The following is a 27,936-nucleotide window of genomic DNA, read 5'->3' as shown; positions in this document are numbered from 1 at the left end:
AAAAGATTGTGTTTAATATAGTAAAATAATAGTAAAGAGAAAGAGCTAGAGAAAATATAGTCAGGTGCTATTTTTGGTAAGGGCTGTGCACTAAAAGAAGCATGTTCTTCTCTTTCATTACCCAGTAAGACAAAGAAACACAATTTTCTGTTCCATTCATTACTCATAGTGAATGAAGAGGTCAGTCATAAAAGCAATATTAATTACATCGGATTTTGCAGCAAGCTGCAGTTGAGCAAGAATTTGGGACCACCAAAGCATCAGACCTTCCAATAGAGGATGCTTCTTGACACAGAACACACAGAGTCAGATTTTAGAGTCAGAAGCTACAGACTGCAAGTCCAAATTCAATTTGTGCTGTGCAGAAGAGCAAAGCTTGAGAAGAGCTCATTTCTGAGGAGTAAGAGGTTGGATGTAATCACCGACACCAATACAGATTTCATTCCTGCAAACCCCTGTCCCTTCCTCTGCAGATAAACAGGCACTCTACGTCTCCTGGATGAAGGGAAGACCATGGAGATGGGGAGATGCATTCCTGACTGCACCTCACAGGAAGACAATCTACTGCAATTCTTCCACTCTCACAGATGGTGGTCTCTAGTTCCAAACCCAGGTCTGTGCAAGTCCCCCTCTGGTTAAAAACAAACTGGAAAGAGAACACCAGTTATAGGAATCCCTCAAGCCTTGACACACTGTCAGGTTAACACTCTTCTGTTAATAATCAAGAATTTAATAGATGAGATCTTAAAATTAACGAGTCTTGGGAATCTTTTCATTAAAAAGAGCCAATGAGTCATGACTGAAAAAAGCCACTCAGCATCGCCCTTTGCTCAAAGCAGTCTCTCAACTACTGTATTGAGCAGATGGGGTTTAGCCCAACACACACGACTCACCTGTGGCGTGAGGGCACTTAAATCTTTGGGAATTTTATTGTATATCCCTAAAATAAGCAGACAAATTAGGAATGAAAAAACTCCTGCTTCTCATATTTCCTAATAACAGTCCCAGAGTAGCTGGCAAATATGATAGCCTGGATTTATTCTGACCTTCCTTCATGAAAAATATATTAAGAAATCAATGCTGTAATACTTCCCTGACATGTAGACTACAGTTGAAAAGAAAAGGCCACGCTGCATGGATTCTGACATTATAACCAGTAAAACAAATACCACCTCTTCTCTGCCTTTGTATCAGGTGATTAAAACCAGGCTTTTTTCACCTAAAAATCAGGAAATTAAAACCAGAATTGAAAAAAAAAGGTCTGGACTTTTTTTACCATCCAACTGACTGCCCTGTCTCACAGTCATAGGGTAACACAATATTGCACATTTGGAGGTCACATTCGCAGGCAGGATAAAAGGCTGCCATTGCAGGAGCTTTACAACTCTGAAGATCCCAGCTGAAGTCAAAGGGATGCATAAGTTTGATGTTCAGTACCAGAGCAAATAAACACCTTGCACGCAGTTAGTGGCAAATATAGCTATTTGCTTCCTCCTCTTCAATTCTGTAAATGGTATGGCAGGTGACCACATTGTCCTCACTTAGCAACATCAGGTTTTGATATCCAGCTGGAGCTATGGTGCTGCTTCCTGGTCCCCCAGGCATGAGGAGAGGATTTCCACAGCCTGCACTGCTGATGGGAGAACTGACACACGACTTAGAGCCAATGATGCGGTGATGCTGCTGTGTCTAAGTTACAGCCAGCTTCTGCAAGTACCACCGATTCAGGTGAAATTCCTTGTCAAAATAGTAACCAGTTGGAAGAAAAAGACCATTTCCAGATTTCAGTGAAAGATTATTCCAATCACAGTTTTACCATGACAATGGTGTGGATGACTGTTGCTGAATACACTCCTTTTAGACTTCTTGCAGTCTCTTGATAGAATAATAAGTAGCTCCTATGCATATTTACATCAGAATTATAGCAGGAAATCTGAAATTATGTCCAAGACTTCAGAATGATGGCCACAGATTTGAATATGCTACTGAGGAGTGTAATTGCAACTCAGAACAGCAGCAAGGACATCACAGAGGCAGAACTTTACACAGGTTCTTCCCTTGGAAGAGTTCTCTTTTTACATAACTAAATCAATAACAAGCATGAGTGAAAGGAAATGATTAATTTTATAATTCCAACCCCCTAAGAGTCAGGAGGGACCAAGCAGTTCTCACAGATTTGCCTGATTTAATATCTTTGCAGTAGTGACATTTCCTGCATGCTATTTTCAAGATAAAGGGCAATCTTATAAAAGAGATCTGTTTCAGCTGGGATAAGAAGCCTTAAACAGGTATGGATTTTCAGCTGTCACATACTTTAGTGCAACAGTTGGAATGAGCATCAGTATAGAAATACTGTTCATCTGGAGCCCTAAGTTCCTATAATTAGCCAACACATTCAAGTCCCTTCTGTGCTTTACATCATGTCTCACACTTAGGAAAACAACCTAGGAAGGGGGTTTGGTGAGAAAGGGTGTACAAAACCAGGCTGAAGAGCTTTGCTAAATGCACACCTTCCTCACTCAAGGAAGCTCTGAGCCCAGACACCAACAACCTCGCTGGAATCCACATGGTGTTTGTGCAGACTGACACTTCTGCCACAGCAGTTCCAGCCCTGCGGAATCCAGCCCTCCTGGGCTTGCTGCTTAGGGCTGCTCCTTGCAAACCAGTGTTTGAGTGCTGCTTGTTCGGTGTTGCTTTCTACTGTAATTAACAATCATTAAAGGTACTGGGGTTTTTCTTGTTGCTGTTTTTAATTTCATCGTCCCATTTTGGTTCTACTCTAGTTTTGCGCCAGGTTGAGCTCCACTCACTCGCTGGCTTTAGGGCATGTCAGCACTGTGCGGTAGAATTGCCTACCCAGACCCCATTTACCAGAGACAGAGCCAGCTCCGGAAGTAGAGAATGAGATTGGAGGTGGGAGAAAAAACTCAATGCTCAATGGCATTTCAACTTCTATACCTTGAATTGTCACTGAAGTGTCTCTCTTTAACGGCTGCACACAGCCAAAGCTTGCTCTCTGGCAGCCTGCTTCCACAGCCCCTCAAGCAACTCGTTCTGAAAAAGCACAGCATTCCCAACAACACACGACACAAGCCTGTGCTTTGGGCACCTTAGAAATAACATGGGAATAAACCAGACACAAGGCAGGACTGAAACTACCACTTTGTGTTCATGCCTTAGGAACTGGAACAAACCGTGCCGTGCTGCGCTGCAGCAGAGAGGCACTTTGCAGTAGCTAGAGAAAGGAAGTTTCATCATCACTTCCGACCCCTAACCAGCTCTTTTCTTATTTCCCAATCCTCAGCTGCTTTCCCTTTAGTCACCTCCACCTCTACAAAGGGAGCAGAGAGCAAACTGAAAAGAATTCCAGCTGAAGAAGGGGCTGCCACCGTTATCACAGCTGAAGTTGACAACAAGAATAGAATATAGCGTCTCTTCAGAAACTGCACACATATGAACATTACTGTTATTGTTATTGTTCCATGCAATCGATGCAGCAGCATACTCTATTACAGTCAGAGTCATTCTTCTCTTAAAAGGAAACAATTAAATGGACTTCCTCTCTTTTTCCCAGCACTTCTTGGTCGCTCTTCCACACAACTCCACGATTTCAAATCCTGTTATGACAGTACTCTGTGAGAACTGTCCTTACAGTTAATACACAAGTGTTCACAAAAGTGCTGTCCGATTTCACCAAGAGCAAGCCAGGGTGCATAACACAGGGCCAAGAGGAAACTAGAGGAAAGGTGATATAGCCTGACAGAAATGTGTACAACATGAAGCTAAAGTGCACAGCAAGGAAGCAGTTTAGTATTTGGTGGTAATTGCAGTGGGAATACGTTTTTTAGCCTTTCAGCTATGTAGGATGGTTATTTAGTTAAAAAAACAAATAAACCCAAACCACACTTGATGGGAATTATTTCCCTCTTCTCCCTCAAAATAAAAACAGACCTGCAGTCCTTGCTAAAGACTTTACATGGACTTATCAAAGCTGACTCATGCCAGTCTACCACAATTTGGCACTCAGAGCACTTCCATTCAGAAGCGGAAGGGCTCAGTGCCCGCTGGCAGCCGAGCGGGATGCAGTTTCCATGGCACTCGAACACTCAGTAGCTTCAGAGCTGCCACAGCGTTAGCACCGATGTAGGGACCAAAGGAAAGGAAGCAGCAGGTGGATCTTTGGATAAGTGCATGCAAAGGGAAAAACAGCGTTAGGGTGAATATCCTGCCTAGTAAACATGTTCTGCATGGATCCCCTGCATGTTCTATTTTATCACTCTGGCTACAAGAAAAGCAGAGAGACAATAACACTTGATAGATATCAGTAGCATATGTGCACACACAGATCTACGCACACTGCTCTCTCTCCATGACCTTACCCTCTAGCACTGGTACAGATGTCTCTATCCGTTTGTCAGAGCATCTTGCCATCCAGAAATTGGCTGAGAAAATACCATCATTGAGCCTTCTCTAAGTAACACACAAAGTTTAATCACTTGACTCATAGCATACAAAGTCACTTCAGTTAATAAAGCACAACAGCTCATAACACAGTGCATTTACCTGCTCCACTTACACCTGCTCCCCCACGTTTCAAACACTCTTTGCCACCTCCAGTTTCAGTTTCGAACAGAAATCGGTAGGAAAGCAGTGAGTATCTAACATACAATTAGCAAAGAAATGAGTACGAAGCAGAATTAGCAAACCTAGAGGACTTTTCAAACAAGATGAAAGTGCACAGCAGAAGGACAAGGTAAAACACTTGGGACTAGCAGCTCCATTTGGAAGAAGGAGCATCTTAGCAACAAAGCAAAGCCAGGACTGTGACAGAAGCAGAGAAGGATACACTAGGATGCTTAAGATACTCTTTTAGGCTGCGGTGGTCCCTGACTATAAAATGCAAGGTGCTAAGCTGCTGTTGAATCATATTATCTATCCCCAAACAGGATGTTTCCCACTTTGCCACTCACTAATATTTGCTGGGCAACCAGAAGAGCTCAGCAGAAACCTAGGCTGAGATTCATGTCTGTTGTTAAACATTACATTGCTCTGCACATGGGAGAACCTAACCAGCAAGCCATAGGCCTCCCAGCTCTCCACACTGCAGGAGCATACTGCATTTTTGTCCAGTTTCTGGTGGTTCTCACCAATGTGTCCTTCTGTCAGCACCATACATATCTGCAGAGTCCAACACTGTTGCCCTCCAACACAGCTACACAGAGCAGTCGGGTGGATCTCTGAGCACACTGTGGTTACATTCAGCAAAATTCACCTACAATAACCAGGTAAAAAGTCATTTTGGGGACCTGGTAATTAAAAGGGAAAGGAAAAACAAACCACAACAAACCACAAATTATGTGGACAGGAAATAATGTCACCATTTCCCCAGTGCTGGAAGGATCATAGAATCACAGAATCAACCAGGTTGGAAAAGACCTTTAAGATCATCAAGCCCAACCGTTACCCCACCAATACCACCACTAAACCGTGTCACTGAGGGCCTGATCACTCATTTGCCTTTCTAACAAATCGAAAAGTGCTTCAGGGCTACTCATAAGACCTTCCCTCCGTATGACTGAAAATGGCCTTGCTGATAGAAAAGAAAACCAGTGCTCAACATCTGGGAGCCCAGTTTATGCTGTTTAATGAATCAGGATGGGGTTAAATAGCTAGGCAACAGAAAATAAATTACAAGGTACCTACAGCTAACTCCTGGGTACCCAAGCTGTTCTAAAGGGTACCATTTCTCACACCTGAAAAACAGTTTCTAAGGTCTTGGATTCCTGTTTTTATCTCTAAAATCAGCCATTCAGCCTGCTGGTAAGTGTTGCAGAAATATGACACTGCACTAGTTGCAATGTAGAAGTTATAAATGTGAATAAGAGCAAAGTTGTATTTTCTCGTTTAGCCAAAAACTTGTGACACAGTTTAAGTATGTCCTCACTTGAGACAAATACTATGAGAACTCATAAATCCACCCACTGTATTATCTGGTAACTGATCACAGTGTAAACAAGTGTATTTAAATATAGAATTTACCTGCCATCATGCAGAAGGTAACACTGTGAAAGAAAATCATAGTCAGGGTGATTCTGATAAGACAAGGACAACAGGAAAATGCTTTGAGGAACACAAGTCTAAGATATTATGTAAAACGATTACAAAACACCCCTTCTGAATTTCTGCTGTAAAAAGCATTAAGCACAAAATGTCAGGAGGCCAGAAACCCATTTGTCCTTTCAACGCTTAACTGTCTCACTGCATCATCTGAAGAATTACCCTTGAAATTTCCCACCTAGAGCTTTTCCTCTACAAGAGAACCAGGCAACGTTGGCCCATGTTCTCTGCAAAAGGCCCAGACCTTTGAACTACCAGCAGCGTTTAATCAGCTAACACAAACACGCTCAGCCCTGCTCCTGGATACAGCCCAGTACCCCTGCATGCAATAGTGCAACTTCTGTCATTTCATATGGAAAGAAATCTTCACTGTGATGGGGGACACACACTGGCACAGGGTGCCCCAAGAAGCTGTGGCTGCCCCATCCCTGGCAGTGTTCAAGGCCAGGTTGGACACAGAGGCTTGGAGCAAGCTGCTCTAGTGGAAGGTGTCCCTGCCTGTGGCAGGGGTTGGAACTGGATGAGCTTTAAGGTCCCTTCCAACTCAAACCAGTCTGGGGTTCTATGGTTCTATGAAATGCTTCATATCCCTAGTAGCTCTACAAAGATGTAGCACAAAAAGAGATACTACACCTTGCAGTGGTGTAGCATTACAAGCAGGAATAAGTCCGGAGGTAACAGAACTAAGACCAAAGTTGAATTTGGCCTTCACGGCAATGTAGAGTTACAATGAGATAACAATGGGATTGAGGTGATTAGCTATAAACAGAAATAAACCTTCTGCATCAAATATGCAACTGCAAACACAGTAATGCCCTGCTCAGCAAGCTCAGACTGTTAAATAAATTTAATAGCGAGTGGGACAGGTATTAACCTGAGTTTTTATTTTTAAGATTTTATTTCTCTCCCTTGTATCACACTTAAAACTCTTATCTTACAGACCACTCAGAGTGGCATGAACACCAAGTTCTTCCCAAAGCAGGAGTACAGTTACTTGAGATATAAGCAAGACCTTGGAATTGAATTACACACGCCGATACTATAACTCTTCCCTGGTCAAATACTCTGCACTGTGTTTTAACATCAGAAGTAGTGCTTTACATCCACTCACCCCAGAACGATTTTCATTCCTGGGACCCAGTAAGTCCTTAATGCTGCAACTAAGATGTAATCCTTGTCTCTCTACAGGGAGCAACCTGTTCTTTTCACTGTCATGACTTGTCTGGTTTAGTTCTTTGCCTAAACAGCAAATCAGAGGATTTCACAGCAGCTGTGAATCTGCTGAGCACCATCAGGCCCACTGGATCTTTAGACATCCATTGCTAACACATCTATACATTAAATTACAGAATTCTTACTATCTCTTTTTTTAGAAACAAGTCTTGTGTAAGCATTAAGTTTAAAGTCAGGGCTTATAAGGAACTTAGCAAAAACATGATGGGAATGGGATGCCAGGGGAATAGATGATTCTCTCATCTGAAATGCATAATTAGCTTTTGGTTAAGTGTGCAATTAACATTAAAATTTACAATCAAATATGATGATGTTCTAATTTTACCTCCTTTAAATGAAAAAAATAATCTTAGTTACCAGATTTGTTACTTTGAATCCGTTCCCTATGAGGCAAGCTGCACAGTAACATCCTGTTATGTGAGTGACAACAGATGCAAAGAGCTTTTAAAAACACTGCATATATGCCTTCTAGACAGCTACACGGCTTAGGTTTTAATGTGGGTTAGACTTTTCCTGGTTAGTAATGGTGAATGCCATTCAGCATAATTAGCAGTTGTCATATTCCTGTTTGTAGAGATCCTTCCAACAAAACCACCCTCTTTGCACCCTCTTCCCAGCTGTGCCTGAAAGCTGTAACGCGTGGTTCAGACATCCACTACAGCTAATCACAAACCCCTCCAGGTTTCAGTTCAGCCATGGGAACATTTTACTAATGGGAAAGAAAAAGCTGTACTTATCCTAGCAGTTTAAATCTGAGTAGCAGCACCTTAAAAGAAAAATCATACTGCACTTTAAATATGCTGTCCCCACCTGAACATCACATCCCTTTGCCTTTTAACCTGAAGTTAAATTTAACCTCTATTTGCCTTTAAAAACGGGGGTTGAAAGTAGTTTCAACTGTAACATCAGCTGCCAAACTCTGCATTTAGTTATGCTCATTATAATCAAATGTATGCTTATGTGTAGTATGTGCAACAAAAATGAGACTCGGCTGTGTAGGGTGCTGTACAAAAGTATAACAAAATTCCTCACGCAAAGCACGTATTCTGTGGTGTGCAAAGTGTGGCATGCAAGGTTTGGGTTAAACGCTGACAGTGATTTTCTACCAGCACTTTTGTGTTACTAGCCAAAAAGTTCACAGAATTAACCTAAACTGGGCCAACATGAAGGACCAGAGTTTGCTCCTCAGGCAGTTAACATGAATGCTATGTAGCTCAAGCATTCTGCTGTTATTATTACTCACCACCAACAGACACACAAACACACAGGAGGAAAGAGAAAAAGAAATCTCACATTGCTCCCACCTAAAACCCAAATCACTTTTATTCATTCACCCTTCTTCCACCTGGCTGTGGACGAAGTGGCCTTCTCTAGCTGCTAGGCAACCTGAACACTGCATTGAGTGTTAACTCTGTGCATTTGCTAAAAATATAATAATGTTACCTTTGAGATTTATTTCTAATAAAAACCACGCCTAGCTGAAAATACAATAGCTTTCCTTTAGTAATCAGTAATTAGTAATTCCAGGAATATAAAATTGTTGGTCAAGAAAAAAATAATCAACTTGTATACCCCAAATGCAGAGAGATATAAACTGGCTCCTTACAAATATATGAAAGTGTTATTACAGATGACAGTGTGATAAAAGAGTTCTAATCCAAAAATTACATTTATGTACCTATTAGAATATCTACATAATAGGTGAATATATTTACATAAGTAATGTGCAAATTACCAAACCTCATCCAACTACAAAACGAACTCTCTCAGTAAAGGTCATTTATTCTATTTACCATACCCAAACAAGACTGAAAATACTTGAAATTAAACCAGTTAACTAACCTTGGAGTTCTTTAAAGAAAAAAATACAACTACAAAACATCATTTTACATAAACCCTCTCCAGACCATTTTCCCATTTTGTTTTATCATTCTAAACCCACCATGAATACCTTTGCCATGCTCCATTCCTCTCAAACTCAAGACATACTCAAGTCCTTTCAAAGCAGATCATTTTCCAGGCTGCAAGGTCACTAGCACACCTGACTGGACTCATTAAAATAGCAGTGTGGGTGATTGAGGAGCTAATGTCAAAGCAAGAGGCCCACCAACAACCTCAAATTGAAATGAAGGAGAACTCTTTTTTGATCATTACATTTGACAGCTTGCCAAATCCTGATTCACAAACCAGACTTCCTCAAACTTAGCACAAGCACAATAGCTAGATCTCTAGCTTAAAAACACTCACCAATTCCTATTGGAGATATTAACCACAAGACAGGCCAGAAAGACATTTACTGACACAACGATGTGCTGTTAGTCTTTATATGCAGCCACTTGGTAGTTGAAACAGTGGAAGTTTTTCTTAGCTTTAAGAAAACCCAAGGAGCTTTTTTGCAGCCAGGGTCCTACACCCAAATATTCCTCTTTTTTTGTTCAACAAAGGCAAATAGAAACCCCCACTGATCTCTCTGAATCATAACCCACCAGTAGTAAGTTCCTTCCCACCCTGTGATCGTAGGACACAAAACAAGGTTATTTGTGCACAGCTTTAGCACCTCTAGTGTGCCACAGCTGCATACACTTAAGAGCTCCACAAGCACCTATGAACTGAAAAAGACCTGGCTTCATGGAGCAGAGAACACTAGAAGTTCCTAGAAGTGCTTCTCTATGGATTTTATAAAGACATTTGAAGTGGTTAATTTAAACACTTGTACATTCCCCTTCATCACTTAGTTTCACGTTAGTTTCATATTCAGCTTGATTCAGGTGAGACTTAACATCAAGCTTAGGGAAGGCATAATTAAAAGAGCCAAAAAGCCAATGTAACTGGAAAGTTTTAAGTCAAAGCAAAGTGTTCAATGGAGCCGCAGGGTCCCACACTCCAGAAACTCCATAGCAGCTGGAAATCAGACTTAATTGGAAGACAGATTGGTAACAAAACTCCTGTTCCTACACATAGGAACATATAGTTTTGATATGCTAATTGCTCCCACTCCTACTACATGTACCCCAAAGAATACACTGACATTATAAGTTTAGTCTCATGATAGGCAGGAGGTAAACAAGTTCAAATACTGTGGTGTTTATGGATGTACACACTTCATGTTTTTCTTAAGGTCCTTAAATCGTGACTCACATCAGAGATCCTTGCGAGGAGCACAGAAAGAGAGACAAAAAGAACACCAATCACTCTGGAAAATGTCAAAATTCCACATGAACCTTTCATTGAATGTAAATTTTAAATCAACAGTGTTGATGGTAACTCCAGTATTACAGCTCCTATAGATAGCACCTACCAAGGAATCCACCTGACATCTCTTTTCATAAGAAGTTTAAGGCTATTACAGCCTTTTTCCCCTCAAAGCCTTCAAACATTTAATTAAAATTATTGCTTAATTCATTTTAATCCCTGTACCTTTACAAAAAAACAACTATTTCATGGTGTTTTCTGCCTTGCTTTTAATTACCTCACTAGAAAATGTCATGTTCCAAGATTAAGAAAGACAAACTGGAAATCATCTTTAGCTGCTTACTTATGAGGCCTGAAGTACAAATATCTTTATTATGTAAACCTTTAAATCAACCAGTTTTATGTCAGATTACCTACATTAGTTTCAATGCCAAAATTCTGCAACATAAAAAGCATCTTTGATTAAATGTTTTGTTGTATCTGGTATCTGGCAACACAGCTCTGAAATGAATCATGCAGTTGCAGTAAAAAAAAAGTTCCTAATTTTAGATTCTCTCTGATTTATTGTGACTGTTCGAGAGCATCACAATAAATTAATACTATAATATTATATTTCCATGCAATAACTAGAGATTAGTTATATATCAAGCGTATCTAGACCAGTCAGAAGACTATGCTTGCAGCTGGGGCTAAGAAGTATAGAAATGCTTCTACAGTATGGATAGAAATGCTCTACAGTTTCAACTCATCCTCAAGACTGAACCTTAAGATTAACCTGTGGGAGAAACCACTAAGTAGGCAGCTACTCTGAGTTAGTAAGCCCACTCCTTTGAAATTGTTTAAGAAAATAGTAGCCTCATATCTTCTCTTTGAGATCTTTTTATGCAAAATAGAAGAGAAGAATCTCCATAACTGGAATTCCAGCTGGAGCCCCCTGATACTTTAAAACACAGCAAACTGAGGGTTTGTGAGTAATTTACACAGTGAGTACACAGTGAGTAATTTACAGAGACAAGGAGAGTTTAAGCATCATCAGAATAAACTGCATTTTCACTGCGGGGTTTAAATCATTTGCCAATAAGTAGAATAAAAAACCCCACTTGCTTTCCATAAGAAGGAACATCGAGAGCTCCTGACAATTGCTTGGCCTTGGTCTGCCACTCTGCAGCTCAGGAATGTTCTTTTTGCTGAAACTAGGTTGGGATGCTAACATGAAAAAGGCTGAAAGGGTTCCATGCCAGGGTGTTTGAGCAGAGGGAGCCTCCAGCTTACCTGCACAAGTTCTCCTCCCGTTTGATTTACCAAGAAGTCGCATCAGCATAGATGGTTTGAAGCACACCTCTGCCTTCCCCCTGAGGAATCCATCAGATGACATAAGCTGATAGTAGAAGCTATGTGTAGAGTTCACTCACTGAGTGCTCACTGCATTTCCTTGCCTACTAGCGCTCACTCAGAAAGTGCTGCTGAAGGACTCCAGACCTGCTTTGGGTTTGTTGCAGTTTAAAAGTACACTTACTCTGGAGAATGTAGAGCAGCTGCCTAAGGCCAGATCAGGAGTCCCACCAGTTGAGCAAGACAGCAACAAAAGAGAACTTACTCAGCTATACTGCAGGGATACAAATGATACAGCCACACAAAACATGAACAATCAAAATCAATATTAATCCAAAAATCTACTTCCAAACAAGCTATTATTTACCATCATATCTTTGGTAGGATTAATATAAACACTGTCACTTACCCAGATCTGCAGCTTCACCCGCTTGTCATTCCTATAAACTGTTTTCACTTTGAAGTCAATTCCTACCGTGCTAACAAAGGCTGGTGTGAAAGTGTCATCGGCGTATCTGAAGAGGAAGGATGTTTTACCCACGCTGCTGTTGCCAATGATGAGGAGCTTGAACATGTAATCAAAATTTTGATCTGAAGTGTCTTTCTGCCTGTATCTGGCATCTGTTACTGAAGCCATCTAAGAAAATGACAAACATTGAAAAAGAACAGATTTCAGAGCAGTTCAGCATTTGTTTTCTTTAACTGTGTACCATCTGTTTAGCTTCTCTCTCTTCTTTTCAATATCATAACCACTACATCTGCTGAATAAAGAGCAACACACCTTGAAATCTTCTTTTAAATCCTAGTTTTAAATTTTATTGTCTGCTTGTTCTGGTAGTATTTCCCAACCCAAGAAACAAACCTGTTGCACCGCTTCGTGTTTAAAAGAACAGGCAGCAGACTGTTCAAATACTAGTGGGGAAACAGCATTCTTTATTCCTGTGGCAGGGTGCCACTTCTGTTGCTCCAACAAATTGGAGTACTGGAACCAAGAACTAAAATCTTTGACAGAGCATCCAACTATGCAACTCAGTAAGCAGCCTTCAAGGCAGGTAGTATGACTACTAGGGAACAATCTGCATTTCAAGCACAGGCACCCCCAGTGTTTTATCCTTAGGAAAGTTGTGTCCTCAGCATTTACAGAAGGAAAAAAAGCAAGCAAAGGGAGAAGATGAAACACCAAGAATTTCAGCTGAAAACTTTGAACCCATCTAACACCTACCTACTCTCACGACTGCACTTAAACAGTACCTGCATAAAACATGAGGGCTCAGTGGGCTGCAGGCAGTTTTTGGAACAGGTAAATTATCCCTTTTTACTATGGGGACATGAGAGTTGGGGATGTTAGTGGGGTCGGGAGGAGGGAAGATGAAGCCTCAGAGATCTCTGCTCCTCTTGTGACCCCAAATTGCATTCGGAAATCAAAACACTGTGGAATCTGCAGTATCAAGACACGTCAAACCCAATGAGCAGCCCTGGATGCTTTAATGTATGCAGCTCAGACACTCCGTGGGAGAAGGCAAGGTCCTGACTTCTCATCTTTGTACAGAGCAGAAGATAACTACACAGACCAAATTACTATTGAGAGTAGAAAAAGGAAACTTTACATTTTAACAGATATACCACACTTTTAATCTCTAATGCTGTTTCAGAATCTGCCCCACATCAAACAAGCAAAGGTCTCGGCTCCTCATAATCAGTCATGAGGCTGGCAAACTGCAGCAATGACAGCACAGGTCTGATTAGCAGCTACTCATCCAAACTAGACACATTCCATTTGTGTGCAGTGTCAGAAAGCACTGAGTGGAGGCTAAAGCCTCTTCTTCCCCTGGCAACCAACCAAAGAAGTTAATTTTCACCTCAACTCATTCATGGGCACCTTTGGGAACAGAACTCCCACCAATATCTACTCCCAAAGTGCCCAAACACTTTCCTTCTCAGCAAGCCTTACCTGCACACCGGACTTCACTCACCCACTGGAAACAACCCGAATAGCTCAAAACTCACTGTAGTTAAAAGCTCTAAACCAAAATGCTGTCCAAAGGCAGTTTAAATAGGAATGCCAATTTGACTTAAATTCCCAGCAGAGGGAAAACAAACCAAAGCCAACCCCATTTAACCTTCAGTAAAGTATGCACGATGGCTTATCTCTGATTTAACACATGCAGCTTTCTCACATAGGAGAAGGCTGGAGCAGCAAACATGTTCACAGCTTGTAATAACAAGGACAGTTTCTGAAGGACTTTATGAGTACCTCAATAGGCAACAGCTGCACTGACTGCAGTAAAATCTTCCCACAAGTGATTCAGTAGAGTACAACACATTTCTGATCCACACTCTTGTGGACTTGAGCTGCTATTCAACAAGACTGCAGTCCTTGCAAACACTCTGGAAAACACAAGCACAGACTTGCTTCTCACCAGTGTATCAGAAAAGGGCTCTTTTACCCATGTTTTGTGGTTCATAACAGGAATTTCTGAAGTGAAGAATCTAACATTCAATTGACTTCCACACACGCTCAGGCCAATGCACTCACTGCCTCAGCTGAAATGTTGGACATCTCAGTTGCAAAAATTATGAATCCAGATGATTAGTTTGATCTGTAACATCCCCAAGTAAGAAGTTACCTAGATGAGTATGCGTATGTGTATCCTCCTCAGACACATACATAACTTCCACAAATGCCATTGAGAACACGCGCTTGCTGAAGAAGAAATAAAGAATAATAATAAAAACTCTCTACTTCTCCATTCCACTCACAGAGGTTTGAAATAGGGAGATGCCCCCATCACTTGAAGCCTGTCCATTTAAAGATTCAGAGGCAGACCTTTCACAAAGAAGTATTCCACTAATCACACCAGAATCAATATCTTCTTTCTACCCTTGCCTTCGCAGAATCCGTCCACATGCTCCAAGCTGATCTTTTAAATGAAACACTGCTGCTTCTATTAACCCCTCTAGATTGCTATAGACAAGAGTGTACCTGGCTACGAACGTGACTTTCAGATGTCAGTTAAAAAAGCAATTGCAGAACGTGGCCAGCTCGAGCAGCTTTGTTAGAAGCACAATGCAGAAAATAAGATCAAGTGATACTTGCAAAGAACGGGGCTGTTGTCATAGAAGCACAACACTCGCTGCCCTGTGCATGCCACTGCGCTGTGCTTGAAGATGCTGCAGGTCAGCTCCTCGAATCATTAGAGGCAGCATCGGAGCATAGAAACAGCAAAGGAAATTCCATGCCCTTCCTTAAATTTGACTTTTCCCTTTCCCCTTCTCTGGTCGATAGAGGGAAACTGAAAGGACTTCAGCACTAATTACTGATCACTCCCCCAACTGCAGCTCATTACTGAAGCTGTACTCTACCAGCATTTGAGCTGAAAGCACTTGCAGGGCTGCCCCTGAATGTGTGCTTGAATCCTGAAGGCAGGAACCAGCAGACCTTTCTCCCAGTTCTCCTCCCCTCCCTTCTTCTTCCTCACTTGTTGCCCTAAGAGACTTGTTCTCCAGGTGATCCCTGGTTACACCAGTCCGAAGGACCACACAGAGAACAGAGAAATCCCAGTTATAAATAAATCCTCCTACAACTTCTCCTGTTTTGCATGTTTTTAAAGTGGGTTCAGCTCCTGATCCAGCAGAGCTGAGGGGACCGAGCAGTGGGAAGCGATAGCAGTTGCTACGCTACTGAGAGAAAGGTCCACAAAATCACATCTCCTGCAGGCCCCTGGGACCTGGTGCAGATTCAGCAGCAGAGAGAAAAGGTGACAACGTGCCGGTGTTGAGCAGCCTCTGTCCATCTCATCACAACAGCTCTGGCAGCCATTGTTCCCAGGGGATTTTAGTCCCTCCTTGGTGAAAGGATGGCAGTGTAACCCCCTGTTCTGCGGGTACACAGCTACATGTGCTCTTTGCCAGCATGACTCCAAATACAGCAGCGCCTCTGCTTTATTACTAGGACATGCAGACTACCTAGGGGTTTCTTGCAGAATCAGAGAATCATAGAACAGTTTGGGTTGGAAGGGACCTTAAAGCTCATCCAGTTCCAGCCCCTGCCATAGGCAGGGACACCTTCCACAAGAGCAGGTTGTTCCAAGCCCCTGTGTCCAACCTGGCCTTGAGCACTGCCAGGGATGGGGCAGCCACAGCTTCTCTGGGCACCCTGTGCCAGAGCCTCAGCACCCTCACAGGGAAGAATTTATTCCTAATATCTAACCTAAATCTCCCCTCTGGCAGGTTAAAGCCATTGCCCTTGTCCTGTCCCTACAGGCCTTTATCCAAAGCCCCTCTCCAGACTTCTTGTTGGCCCCTTTAGGCACTGGAGCTGCTCTAAGGTCTACCCTTAAGGAGCCTCCTCCAGGCTGACCCAGCCCAGCTCTTTCAGTCTGGCTCCAGAGCAGAGCTGCTCCAGCCCTCACAGCACTTTGTGACCTCCTTTGGACTCACTTGATCAGGTCCACATCCCTCTTGTGCTGAGGGACCCAGAGCTGGCACACAGGGTACAAAAGAGAGGCTCATGACTGTTTCCATTTTGATTGCCTGGGAATAATCGTCAAGAAAATACTTACACAGAAAAAGATTTAGCTACATGACAGAAAACCCATTACACAGGAGAATAAAAACCTGCCAATCAGACTGTCCTTGAGAGCACTTCAGCATGAGACCTTGCTTTGCTTAGTTCTTTGCCAGGGTAGCTCACTTCTTTGTAGCTAAGAGCATACTAATATTAACAACCTGATTTCTCCATATGCTTTAGTGATGGGAAGAAGGTCTCAAACACATCCACTTCCAACTAGTTTTGTTAGAATAGGCACTTATGTAGCTATGAGACACCTTATTATTTCCCAACTGAGGAAAAAGCCTGCAGTGGAAGCTTGTCTTATTACAGTGAAACCACTTAGGAGGACGATGTTACAGATGCTCTACAGCAAAAAAATCTTAGTCAGAGCTTATTAGCCACCAAAGAACACGTTCCTCAGTCAGGGTGGCTCTTCTACCTTTAGTTTCTATTTTGTTTTAATGAAACTTTAAACAAAAAGAAGCCTATCACTCTAAGACACCTCCACGGCAAACCAGCATTCAGTAGTCACTGAAACGTGTCAGAGATGACTTCACATAGCTGTGCTCTTTAATTTGTGACCAACATCATGCTGAAGAGTCAAATTGTTTTGCTGTGTGACACATTGTTCTTACAAATCACTAAAGGTGGTCACTGCTGCCCCTGTTCTGCAGTATTTACTGCCTACAACCAACTTCAGCGAAGAGCAGTACATGAACTGTCTAAAGCTGATGGTGTGGGCTAGAAGTCAGCTTGTATAGGTCACCATCCATTTATTCCCAGAAAAATAAAAACAAGGTTGACATCCAAGTGTTGGCAGCCCTTATGGCTTTGGCTACAAACTAACGGAAGGCTGCTGTTCTCTATCCTCTTACAGACAAGAAACAGGAAATCTGATCATTACCTTAGAAGATAAGGCGCCTCCCTATTAGAAACTGCATGGCTCTGCTCACAGACATGGCTATTTCCACATCCCATTCCCTCTCACAACATTGCAAGGAAGAAAACTGGATTTCGAAATGAGTTTCCTTATCTGCTGACCTCAGTTAACTGTGAAATTCAGTCACACTGGTAGAGCTTATACTTCCAACTATATACACGTAGACACACCTGCAATTTCAACTTGTTATAAACCTGTGTATTCTGTATATTACAAGTTCTGTGAATTTCTGATAGTAAAAACATCTTTTACTATTTGGCACTGCTTTATTTTTAAAGCCAAAAATAAAGTTTACAACGTGTGTTTTATATTACATAGGACCAGTGGCAATTTAAATGTAACTGTTTCACCACCATCCACTAGCACACGTTTCTCTTCTTAGGCAGCTGAGAAGATGGGGATGAAACCACCCCTACATATTTCTAAGAGTCAAAGACCTTATGACAGCGTGCTGCTCCAGTCTGGGTCCAGCTCATTTTGTTTGTGTTCAGCAGCTGAGCCTCTGCTGTTTCTTCTGCCATGCTACTTTACTGCCTTACAGAGCTAACAGCGCTAAATCGTTCCTTCATTTCAGAATCCAAACTTCCTTTTTCTCATTTCCATTTTACTGTTCCTGAGTTCCACTGCTCAAGATCAGCCAACAGAGAAAGAAGGTAATGACTAGAAGGAATAACTGGCACCAGGAGGCAGCAAGAGAAGAAGCAGAGCCACAAACACAGCTGTACCTGTTAGACTCCTGGTTATCCATAAGCATTGAGGAGTGTGGAAGGAAAAAAAGAGATTACTAGATACACTCATTTAGTAAAAGCAGAAATAACAAGGCTAAATAAAGGTAGAAGTTTAAAACAAAACAAAACACATACTGTTGGAGTCATTACATTGTGCTAAAGACAAACAGATCACACACGTGCCAAGGCTCTTACAGAAGCATAGCACAGCAGCACTGCAGGCAGCTCTGAAGATATCAAAAGACAGTGGCAACTATGCTGTAAGTTGTGGTAGGGAAGAAACAAAGAAGTAGCTAAACCGAAAGATTTCTTAACCCCTAATATCTACAGCTTACCAGTAAACGCTGAGGGCTATTACTGACATGCAGCATAACTTCTTTTCAAAAGAGTTAATTCTTTGGGGGAGGGGGGGTCCCCAAAAACATCTTAAAAAGTGCATCTTCATTAAAAATATTCCAGTTCACAAATCACACATTTATGTCAATTTTCTGTTACAGAAACTCACTCCTTTATGTGCTCTGTCATCAGGAAAGTTTTTTGTTTGTTTTCTTTTTCAGGAATTAAATCCTAAATCAGAGTCCTGGAATTTTTTACAGCCAATGTATGCTGTCCTAGGAGTAAAGCTCATAAAGGAAATAAAGCCGTGACCTTAAGGAGACTTACACAAATGCTGGACTAAAAGAGAGATTTATCAGAAGCAGAAAACACAGCACGAGCAATTAACATAACTGCTAAGAAGTATTTGCAAGCAAGCAATAGTTACCAATTGGGATCTATAATCCATGAGACAGATGGAGGCTTTGCTGTGAGTATATGAATCAAGAGAGTGGTCACGCTGTTGTACCTGTGATGTAGAAGCAAAAGGATTACAATGTTTACGATAAAGATGGGCAATGAGAATATCATGCAAGAGACTAATGGGAGGCAGGTTAGACTGTGAACATGTTGCTGTGTCAAGGTCTGAGCTTCCTTCACCGAAGGCAAAGGGTAAAGCGCTGTACAAAGTATACAAAGAACAGAAAGAGTGCTTGAGTTAGTGACAGGTATTAAGATAACAGCAAATACTTGGAGCCATCAGTTTACAATTCATTAAAGGGAGACTATCTAGATTAATCTCAAAGGAAAGTTCCAGGTAAATCCTACAAGCGGATGCAAAACCTCAGACAGGCATCATGACATGTTTCCTGCAGAAAGGCAGCAAAGTAGATGGAACCAAGGAGCAGCTGAACTGCACCTGTACATCAGTGTTTTGCACAAAGCTTGGGTCAAAGTCTAATGTGCTGCAAAGGCAAACCGCAATAGGATGTGGAAATGTCTGCAACTTGCAGCACATCTATACAAAAATAACTGCATAAAAGTAACAGTTATTCCAGATTTAGAGCAGCAAAACATAACAGAACTCAGTCCTCTTTTCCATGGCTAATATAATCTGAAAGCTAACTTTGTCTCAGGTGCATTTCCTCTCTAGCAAAGAAAGGCACACCACCATTTGTCACCTTGACTTACATGATTGTGCCTTGTGGAGACTGCCAAAACACATGGACAAACTCAGATCTTATGTAAATAACAAGCTGCAGCCACCTATTTCAGGTCAAAATTGATAATCACCTCACTAGGCCCCAAGACAGCACTTTACTCTTACCCAAAGTATTGCACATTTTGCAGTATCAGTTATGTTTCCTCTTGTCCTCGCCCCTGACTGCTGCAACAGTTGTTCCTGTGGCAGCCCCTGGCTTGTACTTCAGTACTGTCCAGAACATGAGTCTGAGGTGTCCTCTAAATAACTTAATTGATAGATCTAGAACAAAAATAATTCAACAGTGTAAACAGAAAGAAAATGGACCCTATATTTATTGGTTAAAAATGTGAGCCCCTCATCTTGACAGCAAACACTAAAACTTGAGTCTTTGCAAGACGATGCTTGTAACAGATTTGGTCCAGAATTCACACGCTACAGGTGAGTTCAACATACACAAGACAAGTGCAGGATAAAAACCTCTAATCAATGTAGGTGGCTATTTATTATTATTAGCTATTCAGACTTGGGAACACAGGCTTTAAAAAGCCTTCTAGGAACTTGGTGGGTGTGGAAGAGAAGTCAAGAACCTGTTGATATCATGCTTTTCCCATCAACTCTATGACTTGACAACTACATTTGGTTAGGCAGCAGCCTGGGACTGCTGTTAGAAAGATTTCCTCAAGACAAGCATCTCTCCGTGTCTTGAAGCCATGCCTCTCCCATTTCCTGTCTAACGTTCAACATCCTAAAAGTCCATTTTAGAGCCACAACAAAACTCTCAGGAAGGAGGAATTAGTCACTCTGATCTTACAATGGCAAAAAATGCAAAGAAATAAAAAAATCACAATTTTTTTTACTCTATGTGTGTTTTCATTGCAGCTCTTTTATCATCATAGTTCCATGCCTGCTGGCAAACAGTGGTCGAGAAAAATATTTAACAGTACAAAGATCTCCCCTTCTAAAGGGGAGACACTAAGTCCAGCTTAAAACTAAGCTTAAAACTAAGTTTTCTCCCAAAAGATGCATGGAAGAAGAGATTTACATCCTCCTTATGCCCTAAAGAGCGGAAGCAGAGATTTCCACAATTCCCTGAATATTCAACTGAGTTTGAGAACCCCAGGAGCCAGCCAACTTCTGGACCTACAGAACTGTTAGCTGAGCCTGACCCTTAATCCTGTCTCCAGAGAACAGCAGAGAACTGAAGAGGTTGACTGCTATTACAAAACTCACTGTCACCAAAGCCCTTGCTTCCTGTCACAAACACTGCAGCAAAGGCCAAGATAACAGACTTAAATCCCTTTCTCATTACTCTCCAGCCTCCCGGTTCTGCCTCAGCTTCTCTGAGAACTAACTGGCAATACTGAAATACTTCTGAGTATCAACACTGAAGCACTCAGAGCAACACACAAGGTTAGTCTAGATCTGCTATAAGGTATGTGTAACCCCCTGCTGATCCTTCCCCAGCTGGAAGGCAGTATGCAGCTCCATTCTGCGCTGGGATACAGCCCTCCACAAAGAAAGCTGTGATCATGCCCTCTCACAGTGGTGGAAGGTAAGGCAAGTTCAGGTACGAGATGGAACTCACACTGTCTGGAGCCAGAGTCAAACCACTTGCAGATTTGGGTAGGTACCCCTCCACCAGTGTGCAGGAGACAGAGTTACAGATTTTTCTGCATCACCAAGTCTAAAATCTTTCATTTACCATTAAAAACAAGCTGGTTTGTTGTCTTCACCAAATCAGATGACTGGAGGCTGGTGTGGTCTGTAAACCTGATCCACATGAAGACAAGGCCAGCTAAGAATGCCTCTGCAGTGCAGCAGTAGTTAAATTTGCTGCCTTTTGTTCCCCTCCTCAAAGCACAAAACCTGTGATGAGCAAGTTAATTCATTTCTCTGTGCTGTGATGTTCTCCATGCTGCAAGCCACTTGCTAACCAGTATTAGAACAACAACCCTCACAATTCCCTGTTTTAATCAGCTAATACTTCCAAACACAAGTCTTACTGCTCACGTCAAAGATCAAGTACCACCATGCCGCAATAAGCTAAGCACACATTTACAAGAGCTCACTAACAGTGAACCTCAAGCACAAGATCTAGTTTCACAGCAAGAAGCACACCTGAAACTACCAGTTCATGACATTTCTGTGCTAGCCACTGAGAACTGCCTCAGGAAAGAATACTCCTTCAGGCTGAGCTAGTAACAGAACAGATATGGGTATACTGGGGAGGGTTAAGTGGATGCGAGGGCCCTTCCCTGGTACCATGAGCTGCCAGCACAACACAAGACCCCGAAATGTGTTGCTGTGACCTCCCCATTTTGATCTGCAGCTGCATCAGATCACATGAAAGTGAGAGCAGGAAAAACTATCTGGACTACACACCAGTCAGCCAACATGACAATCACAACAAGCATGCTAATGAATACTACATGTATTGCTTTGCTGCACATGGATGTAGCAAGAACCACTGCTACTAAAGCCTAAAGCTAGTAAATCTTCTCAATTTGATACCCAAAATGTATCAGATCTGCAAAGAAGGCAGCACCGTTTTGTAAAAACTGCGAAGGGAGCTTGATTTAAACACTGCTTTATTTGCCTCTCTTCTGATTTACACTACAAATAGTCCTGACAAAAGAGTCCTGAAGGTAGTGGCCACATCAAGGTCTCCCTGAATGCAAATACAACCACTTCCAGGACAGCAAGCACAAATAACAGGAAACAAAAGCTTTTCTTACATACATACGCTTACATACAGCGGCATATGGATTTGATCTTGTACCCACTATGATCCAACACCAGTGCTTCCATGATCTAGGTACATATTCAAATACACAGATCAAGACTAAAGTTCCACTGACATTTTTATCTTGGGAGGGTGGAGGAAGGAAAAGAAAACCCACCTAAAAGAGGAGGTTTATTTGAACCCAGAGCTAATCCAGGCTGCTACGAAGCCCCACAAACTGTTATTGGCACCACTGAGAGCACAGCACTGGATCAGGAGTGAGCAATAAGAACAAAGCAGGAGAGGTTGAAACCAGATTTGCCACCACCAAGGAAGCACACAGAGACATGAAATACACTTCAAAGGCCACATCGTCTCTGGCCAAGGGAAAACCCAGGTTGAGATTAACACCCACACCCTCTATATTTTGGTCAGGTTAGTCTTAATTCAGGTTAGATCAACCTGATGCACTGCACACACGCACCGCTGCTCCTGCTGTAAGAAGGAATGGACAGCGTGGAGACAGCACCTGAGGAGGCAAAAAGGTGGAAACGCTTGTGCCAGGGTTAGGGATATTGCCTGCATCCCACAGCAAAACGTTACCCTGCGCATCGGGTGACACTGCCTTCCTGCTGGCAAGCACGGAGAAAACAATGCGTGGTCTGAAAACATACGGCAAGAAGGCACAGTATACACCGGGGAAACCGGAGTTTGTACTTTCAATGGACTGAAGGAGAACGATCGATCCGGTCGGCTTTGTGCAAGGGGCTGTGGGTCAGCGTGGTTGCGGCTCTGCGGTGGCCGTGCAGCCGCAGGTCCATCCCCTCCTGAGAGCAGCCACCGCGGCGGCGGAACCCCGCGCGTCCGGCGGCAGCACACCCCGGGCAGGCAGCAGCCGCGCAGGGGGACGGAGCTGGGAAGGTCCCGGTCTCCAGGCTCAGGTTAAAGCCACGGCCGCACCGCACCGGCTGTCACTGCTGACACACGTTTATGTAGCGATGTAACCGCTGTACCTCCTCCCCGTGGCTCCCCAGGCTCTACTTTACGCACACCTCAGCGGCACACAGCACCCGTCCCGCCCTGCCCGCCGCCGTGGGACGACCCGTCGGGGCCGAGGAGGGCGGGGAGAGTTTTACCCCCCCCGCTCCCGGGCGGGAACGCTGAGGTGAGGCGAGGCGAGGCGCGCTTCCCTCACCGTTACTTCCGACGGGGAAGGGAGCGCCCCGACGGCGCGCACAGCGGCGGAGGAACCCGCACCCCTCCGCGGGGCCGTGGCTCTTACCTGAGGCGGAGGAGCGGGAGCGCCGGACAGCGCCGAGCCGAGCCGAGCCGAGCCGAGCCGAGCGGGTCCCGCGGCCGCTGCTCGCGTGGCGGGAGCCGCCCCCCCGCCAGCACCTGGGGCGGCCCCGGAGGCGGAGCCGCGGCGGGGCGGAGGCGGTGGCCGGCTGCGAGTGGCGGGGCGGGAGCCCGGCGGGGCTGAGGGGAGGCCCTGCCCGGCCCCGCTCTGCTTCGCGGCCGCAGGAGGGCAGAGCCCTCCGGGGGGCCCGCGCAGGTGCGAACCCTCCGCTCCCCCCCCGGGAATGTGAATCACCTCAGGGGTTCTGGAGCCCCGGTAGCGGGGAACGACGTCCCAGTACGTGAAGGGGCCGACAAGAAGGGCATGGAGTGACAGGGCGAGGGGGATTGGGCATTAGAAAGAAGTTCTTCCCTGTGAGAGTGCTGAGGCGCTGGCACAGGGTGCCCAGAGAAGCTGTGGCTGCCCCATCCCTGTCAGTGTTCAAGGCCAGGTTGGACACAGGGGCTTGGAGCAAGCTGCTCTAGTGGAAGGTGTCCCTGCCTATGGCAGGGGGGTGGAACTGGATGAGCTTTAAGGTCCCTTCCAACTCAAACCAGTCTGGGATTCTATGATCTCTCCTGTGATTGTTCCTAAACGCACGCCCTGCCTATATGTTGTATAGCACTATCGTGCTTCAAGGAACACCTCACTGCACGTCAGAGATGCCATACAGCTTCTCCATTTTATCCAGCCAGGGCTACCTGCCAGGCGGCCCAGGGGACAGTTCTACCCATCACGGGAGTGATTTTCTACCCTCACCCAGAAGAACAATGTTGATTTGCCATCGAAAGCCCAACTAAAATCACTCTTCTATAAGCCAGGCCCTGATTTAGCCCTTAAGCAAGACTTTTCCCTCCTTCTGCTGACTGATGCTCCACTGCGAGCAGCAGCCCTGTAACGCACAAACATGGAGGTCAAGTAAGGGCAGATACCTGCACCTTGGATGCAAAGGGCATGTTATGACTTAGGCTCACTTGTGCATCTGCTTATTGATCAACTGATTTAGCATCCCATGATGAGGGAGGTTGGAACTAGATGATCTTAAGGTCCTTTTCAACCCCAGCTATTATTCTATGATTCTATGATCACAGCCACAGGTGCAGAGCCACTCTTCAGCCCAGTTGCCAAAGGCTTTTCCTGCCATCCCTGAAATACTGGTGCTTATACACAAGACCTTTCTCAGACAGAAAGAAGAAAGGATGCACCCTGGTAACTGAGAGACAGGGAATGTGTAATGATTCTTTCTGTCTCTCATGTTGGTTAGGCATGTACCTGTGCTTTATGGAGTGAATAGCTAGGTGTCCTAGTGCCCTTCCCTTTAACGTTGTGCGGTCATGAGTTGCTCACACAACTTCCAGTGCAGGAGGTCTGTGTTGTTTTAGGTTTACAAATGAGAGGAGAGCACTCCCACAAGCCCAGGGAGGTGGCAGGGAAGGGCAGATGTTATGCTTTGTCTTGTTTTCCAACATGTGGATCTACCTCACTCTCTCATAGCAATTACGCGAACACATTTATCAAGCACAACATGCGGGCTCTGCTCCTCTCCCAGCGTTTCTAACCCGAGACGCTGCATCCACACACAGTGTGATTGATCTAAGGAAACAACTTCAATCTTTTCGGTTCCCCCTTTTCTAAAACCAGTGTTTTGTTTATTGATTTATTTACTAAAGCAAGAGCAGAACCAAAGCTCTTAAATCAAGAATGATGGTCGTGATAATACTAATTACCCTGAGTCTAAAAGACCCATTGTCTAAGCTCATGATAAGCACTGGGCATACATAGACAATATTGTATCCCAAAGAAGCAGCTTGCACACAGAGCAGTGGTTCCAGCTCATTACCAGCTGTTGTCCAGGGAAGTTAGGTTGAAAACATGCCAACAGCAAGGAGAAAACAAATCCTCCGTATTTGAATAGGTAGCACTCACCCAGGCACTTCTTCACCTCCATGTGGAATAAACAGCATGTATGCCTCATGCTGTGCCCCCAATGTGCAAATTTCATTCTCTTTTAATAAGTCTAATGCACCAAACCCCTTACAAATGGGATTGTGAGAACTGTTCATAATATTAGAAACAGCACAATAAAGTGACATCCAAATTTGACTGTGCTGCCAATGCAGGTTCTTTTATGCACAGCAGGTTATGTTGTGTCCTGAAACACACTCAGAAAGTGGGGAGAACACCTGCAGTTCTTAATAATTTATATTTCTACAACACATCTACCTACACTATGCTGTACATGTGCAAAATGGTCCAAAAATGAGTATATACTGACAAACAATCTCTAATCAGCAACCAGTTACCTACAGCCTGAGCCTAATTCAGCCCAGGCTGCCTTGCCCCTTCAGCCCTGCCCTAGCTTGTCTCACTGCTCTGATGGGTCTTCACTCCCTGGCTTGGAGTGGCAGCAATGGGATCATGCCCCTTTGAGAAGAGGAAACTCAAGGAAGTTGTCTCCGCTTCATCCCCCACATCACACAGGGACACGAGGGGTGGAGGAGGAGTCACCTGTGCTGGTCGGAGGAAAGCAGAACACAGGAGCAGCTCAGACATGCTTCGTCATTTTCACAGCACCGATCTACCTGGTGATCCCATGCCCGGGATGTACCCTGCCTGCTCCCGCACCTTGGTTTAATGAGCTGCTCTGCCCCGTCCTGGGACAAGTGCCAGCACAGGGTGGTGTGTAACAGCCTCTGGATGCTCTGAGCCAGAACCTGGAATGCTGTGAGCACAGGTCAGACAGTCCCTGCTCCCAGAGTAGGTATGAACAGAGAAGCTTGGGGTCTCTCACTTGGCTTTTTCAGTCCCTAATCAAAGGAGGAGCCTACTGCAGATGGAGCCACTACACAATCGTGCCATGGCATTTGTCACAGCCTGGAGGGGATCACGCAAGTCTTGGACCCTGTCCCCACTGCTCGTGTCAGGCCACAGGAGTGGGCTGGCAGCTGTCAGTGGAGATTCCTCCTCCTGGGTCATGCTGACGTGGTGGCCCCAGGCTGCTGCTGGTGCTGAAGGAGTGAATCACCACCTCTGGTAGGAGTGGTGCTTCCCGGACAATGGCGTGTCTGGGAACTGTGTGCAGCCACTCCTTACGCTAGGCAAACTTTGAAAGGAAAAGCAAACCGAGTTTATTTGACTAAACTGAACAAATCGGTACCTGATTCATGGAGGAGGGAAGGGGGAATAATGTGCCAAATAGTTGTGAGACAAAGTGACTTTTACTGTTTTGACAGACCTACATCATTGTCTCCTGGTTCCCTCCATGCAGCGAGCTCCCCCATCCAGTTAGCCCCGAAGACAACTTACACAGTGGTCTGGAAGTGGGGTGCAACCTTTTAGATAAGCTTCATCCTTTGGTTCTGCTTTTGAGATGAGCATGAACTTACACTGAAGTTCCCCTCCTCATCCCACTCTGTAGAGGGTTCCACTTGGTGTAATTCTGCCTTTATCACTTTCAGAATCTCCATCCTCAGGCCTCAAGTTTTGATCGACCATTGTCAAGGAATAGCATTGGAATGGTTCTCCTGGTTGGGCAAACCCAATCAGGCATAGAAGTGAGTCAGCTGCAAATAAATACCACAGCATAATGCAAATGCAAATGTCTCTCCTCTTGCCAAAAGTTGAGGAAAGTTCCATCACCTCCAAGGATATGACCTTGGAAGTACATTCATTCGGCTTCAATAATACCTCACTTCAGAGCTATTCATTACACAAGCTGTGAGTACAATGAATGAAGCTCATTAGCAGCTTGATACAGGCTGACAAACAGCCATGGGGACAAAAGTGTGTTTGAAGTGGCTTACTCCTAAACTCAGCATGCCAGCATGATGGACAGAACTCTCTGGCCGTGCTGGTGCTCTTGGTTGCTGCACCTTTGTTCCCTGCTGCTAAGCACAGCAAAGGAGAGGTTTCCTGAGTCTCTTGCTGACACTTCCTTAAAGCTTCAGCCCCAGGTGCACAAAGCAACCTCTGCTCCCAGGCAGCCAGATGGCTAGCTGCAATCCACTCACTCTTTAATTAACTTCGGGTTGTTTTTTTTCTCCCCTCTGTAGGTTGTTTCTGGGAAAAAGGGAGCTGACAGCATGTTTGTTTACACGAGATTGATTTGGCCTAGCAGCCCCCTGGGTCTATACTAAGAATTTGGAAGGGTCTTTGGGTTTTGCTGTCACTGGAAAAGGAGTAGAAGCTGAGAATCCAAGGGGGTTTCTAGGAGGCTTCTAAAGAAGTCAGGTAAGTACACAGGTTTACTGCGAGCCATATGCAGA

The 27,936-nt window shown here is 44.0% G+C and overlaps 1 protein-coding gene across 5 annotated transcripts in view; it reads right to left on the bottom strand.

Moving 5' to 3' along the window:
- Positions 1-23,755, bottom strand: part of RAB3B (RAB3B, member RAS oncogene family) — a 59,335-nt gene extending 35,580 nt beyond the window's left edge. Inside the window, exons 1-3 of one of the 5 annotated variants that reach the window (XM_061451265.1) lie at positions 23,618-23,747; positions 18,858-18,938; positions 12,284-12,511 (exon numbers count right to left, since the gene is read on the bottom strand). In XM_061451265.1, coding sequence (XP_061307249.1) covers positions 12,284-12,511; positions 18,858-18,878 — 249 coding nt within the window. In that variant the 5' untranslated portion in view covers positions 18,879-18,938; positions 23,618-23,747. Of the gene's footprint in view, positions 1-12,283; positions 12,512-14,321; positions 14,432-14,634; positions 14,770-18,857; positions 18,939-23,530; positions 23,590-23,617 lie in introns of those variants that run through there. The other 4 variants (XM_061451267.1, XM_061451269.1, XM_061451268.1 and 1 more) reach the window with 4 other exon arrangements.
- Positions 23,756-27,936: the final 4,181 nt, after the last annotated feature.

The sequence above is a fragment of the Pezoporus flaviventris genome, unplaced genomic scaffold (genome assembly GCF_033815535.1).
Source record: "Pezoporus flaviventris isolate CSIRO_AGI_PZ_B2104156 unplaced genomic scaffold, CSIRO_AGI_Pfla_v1 ptg000013l, whole genome shotgun sequence".
Classification (NCBI taxonomy): domain Eukaryota; kingdom Metazoa; phylum Chordata; class Aves; order Psittaciformes; family Psittacidae; genus Pezoporus; species Pezoporus flaviventris.
This window is presented reverse-complemented; position numbering and strand designations above follow the sequence as displayed.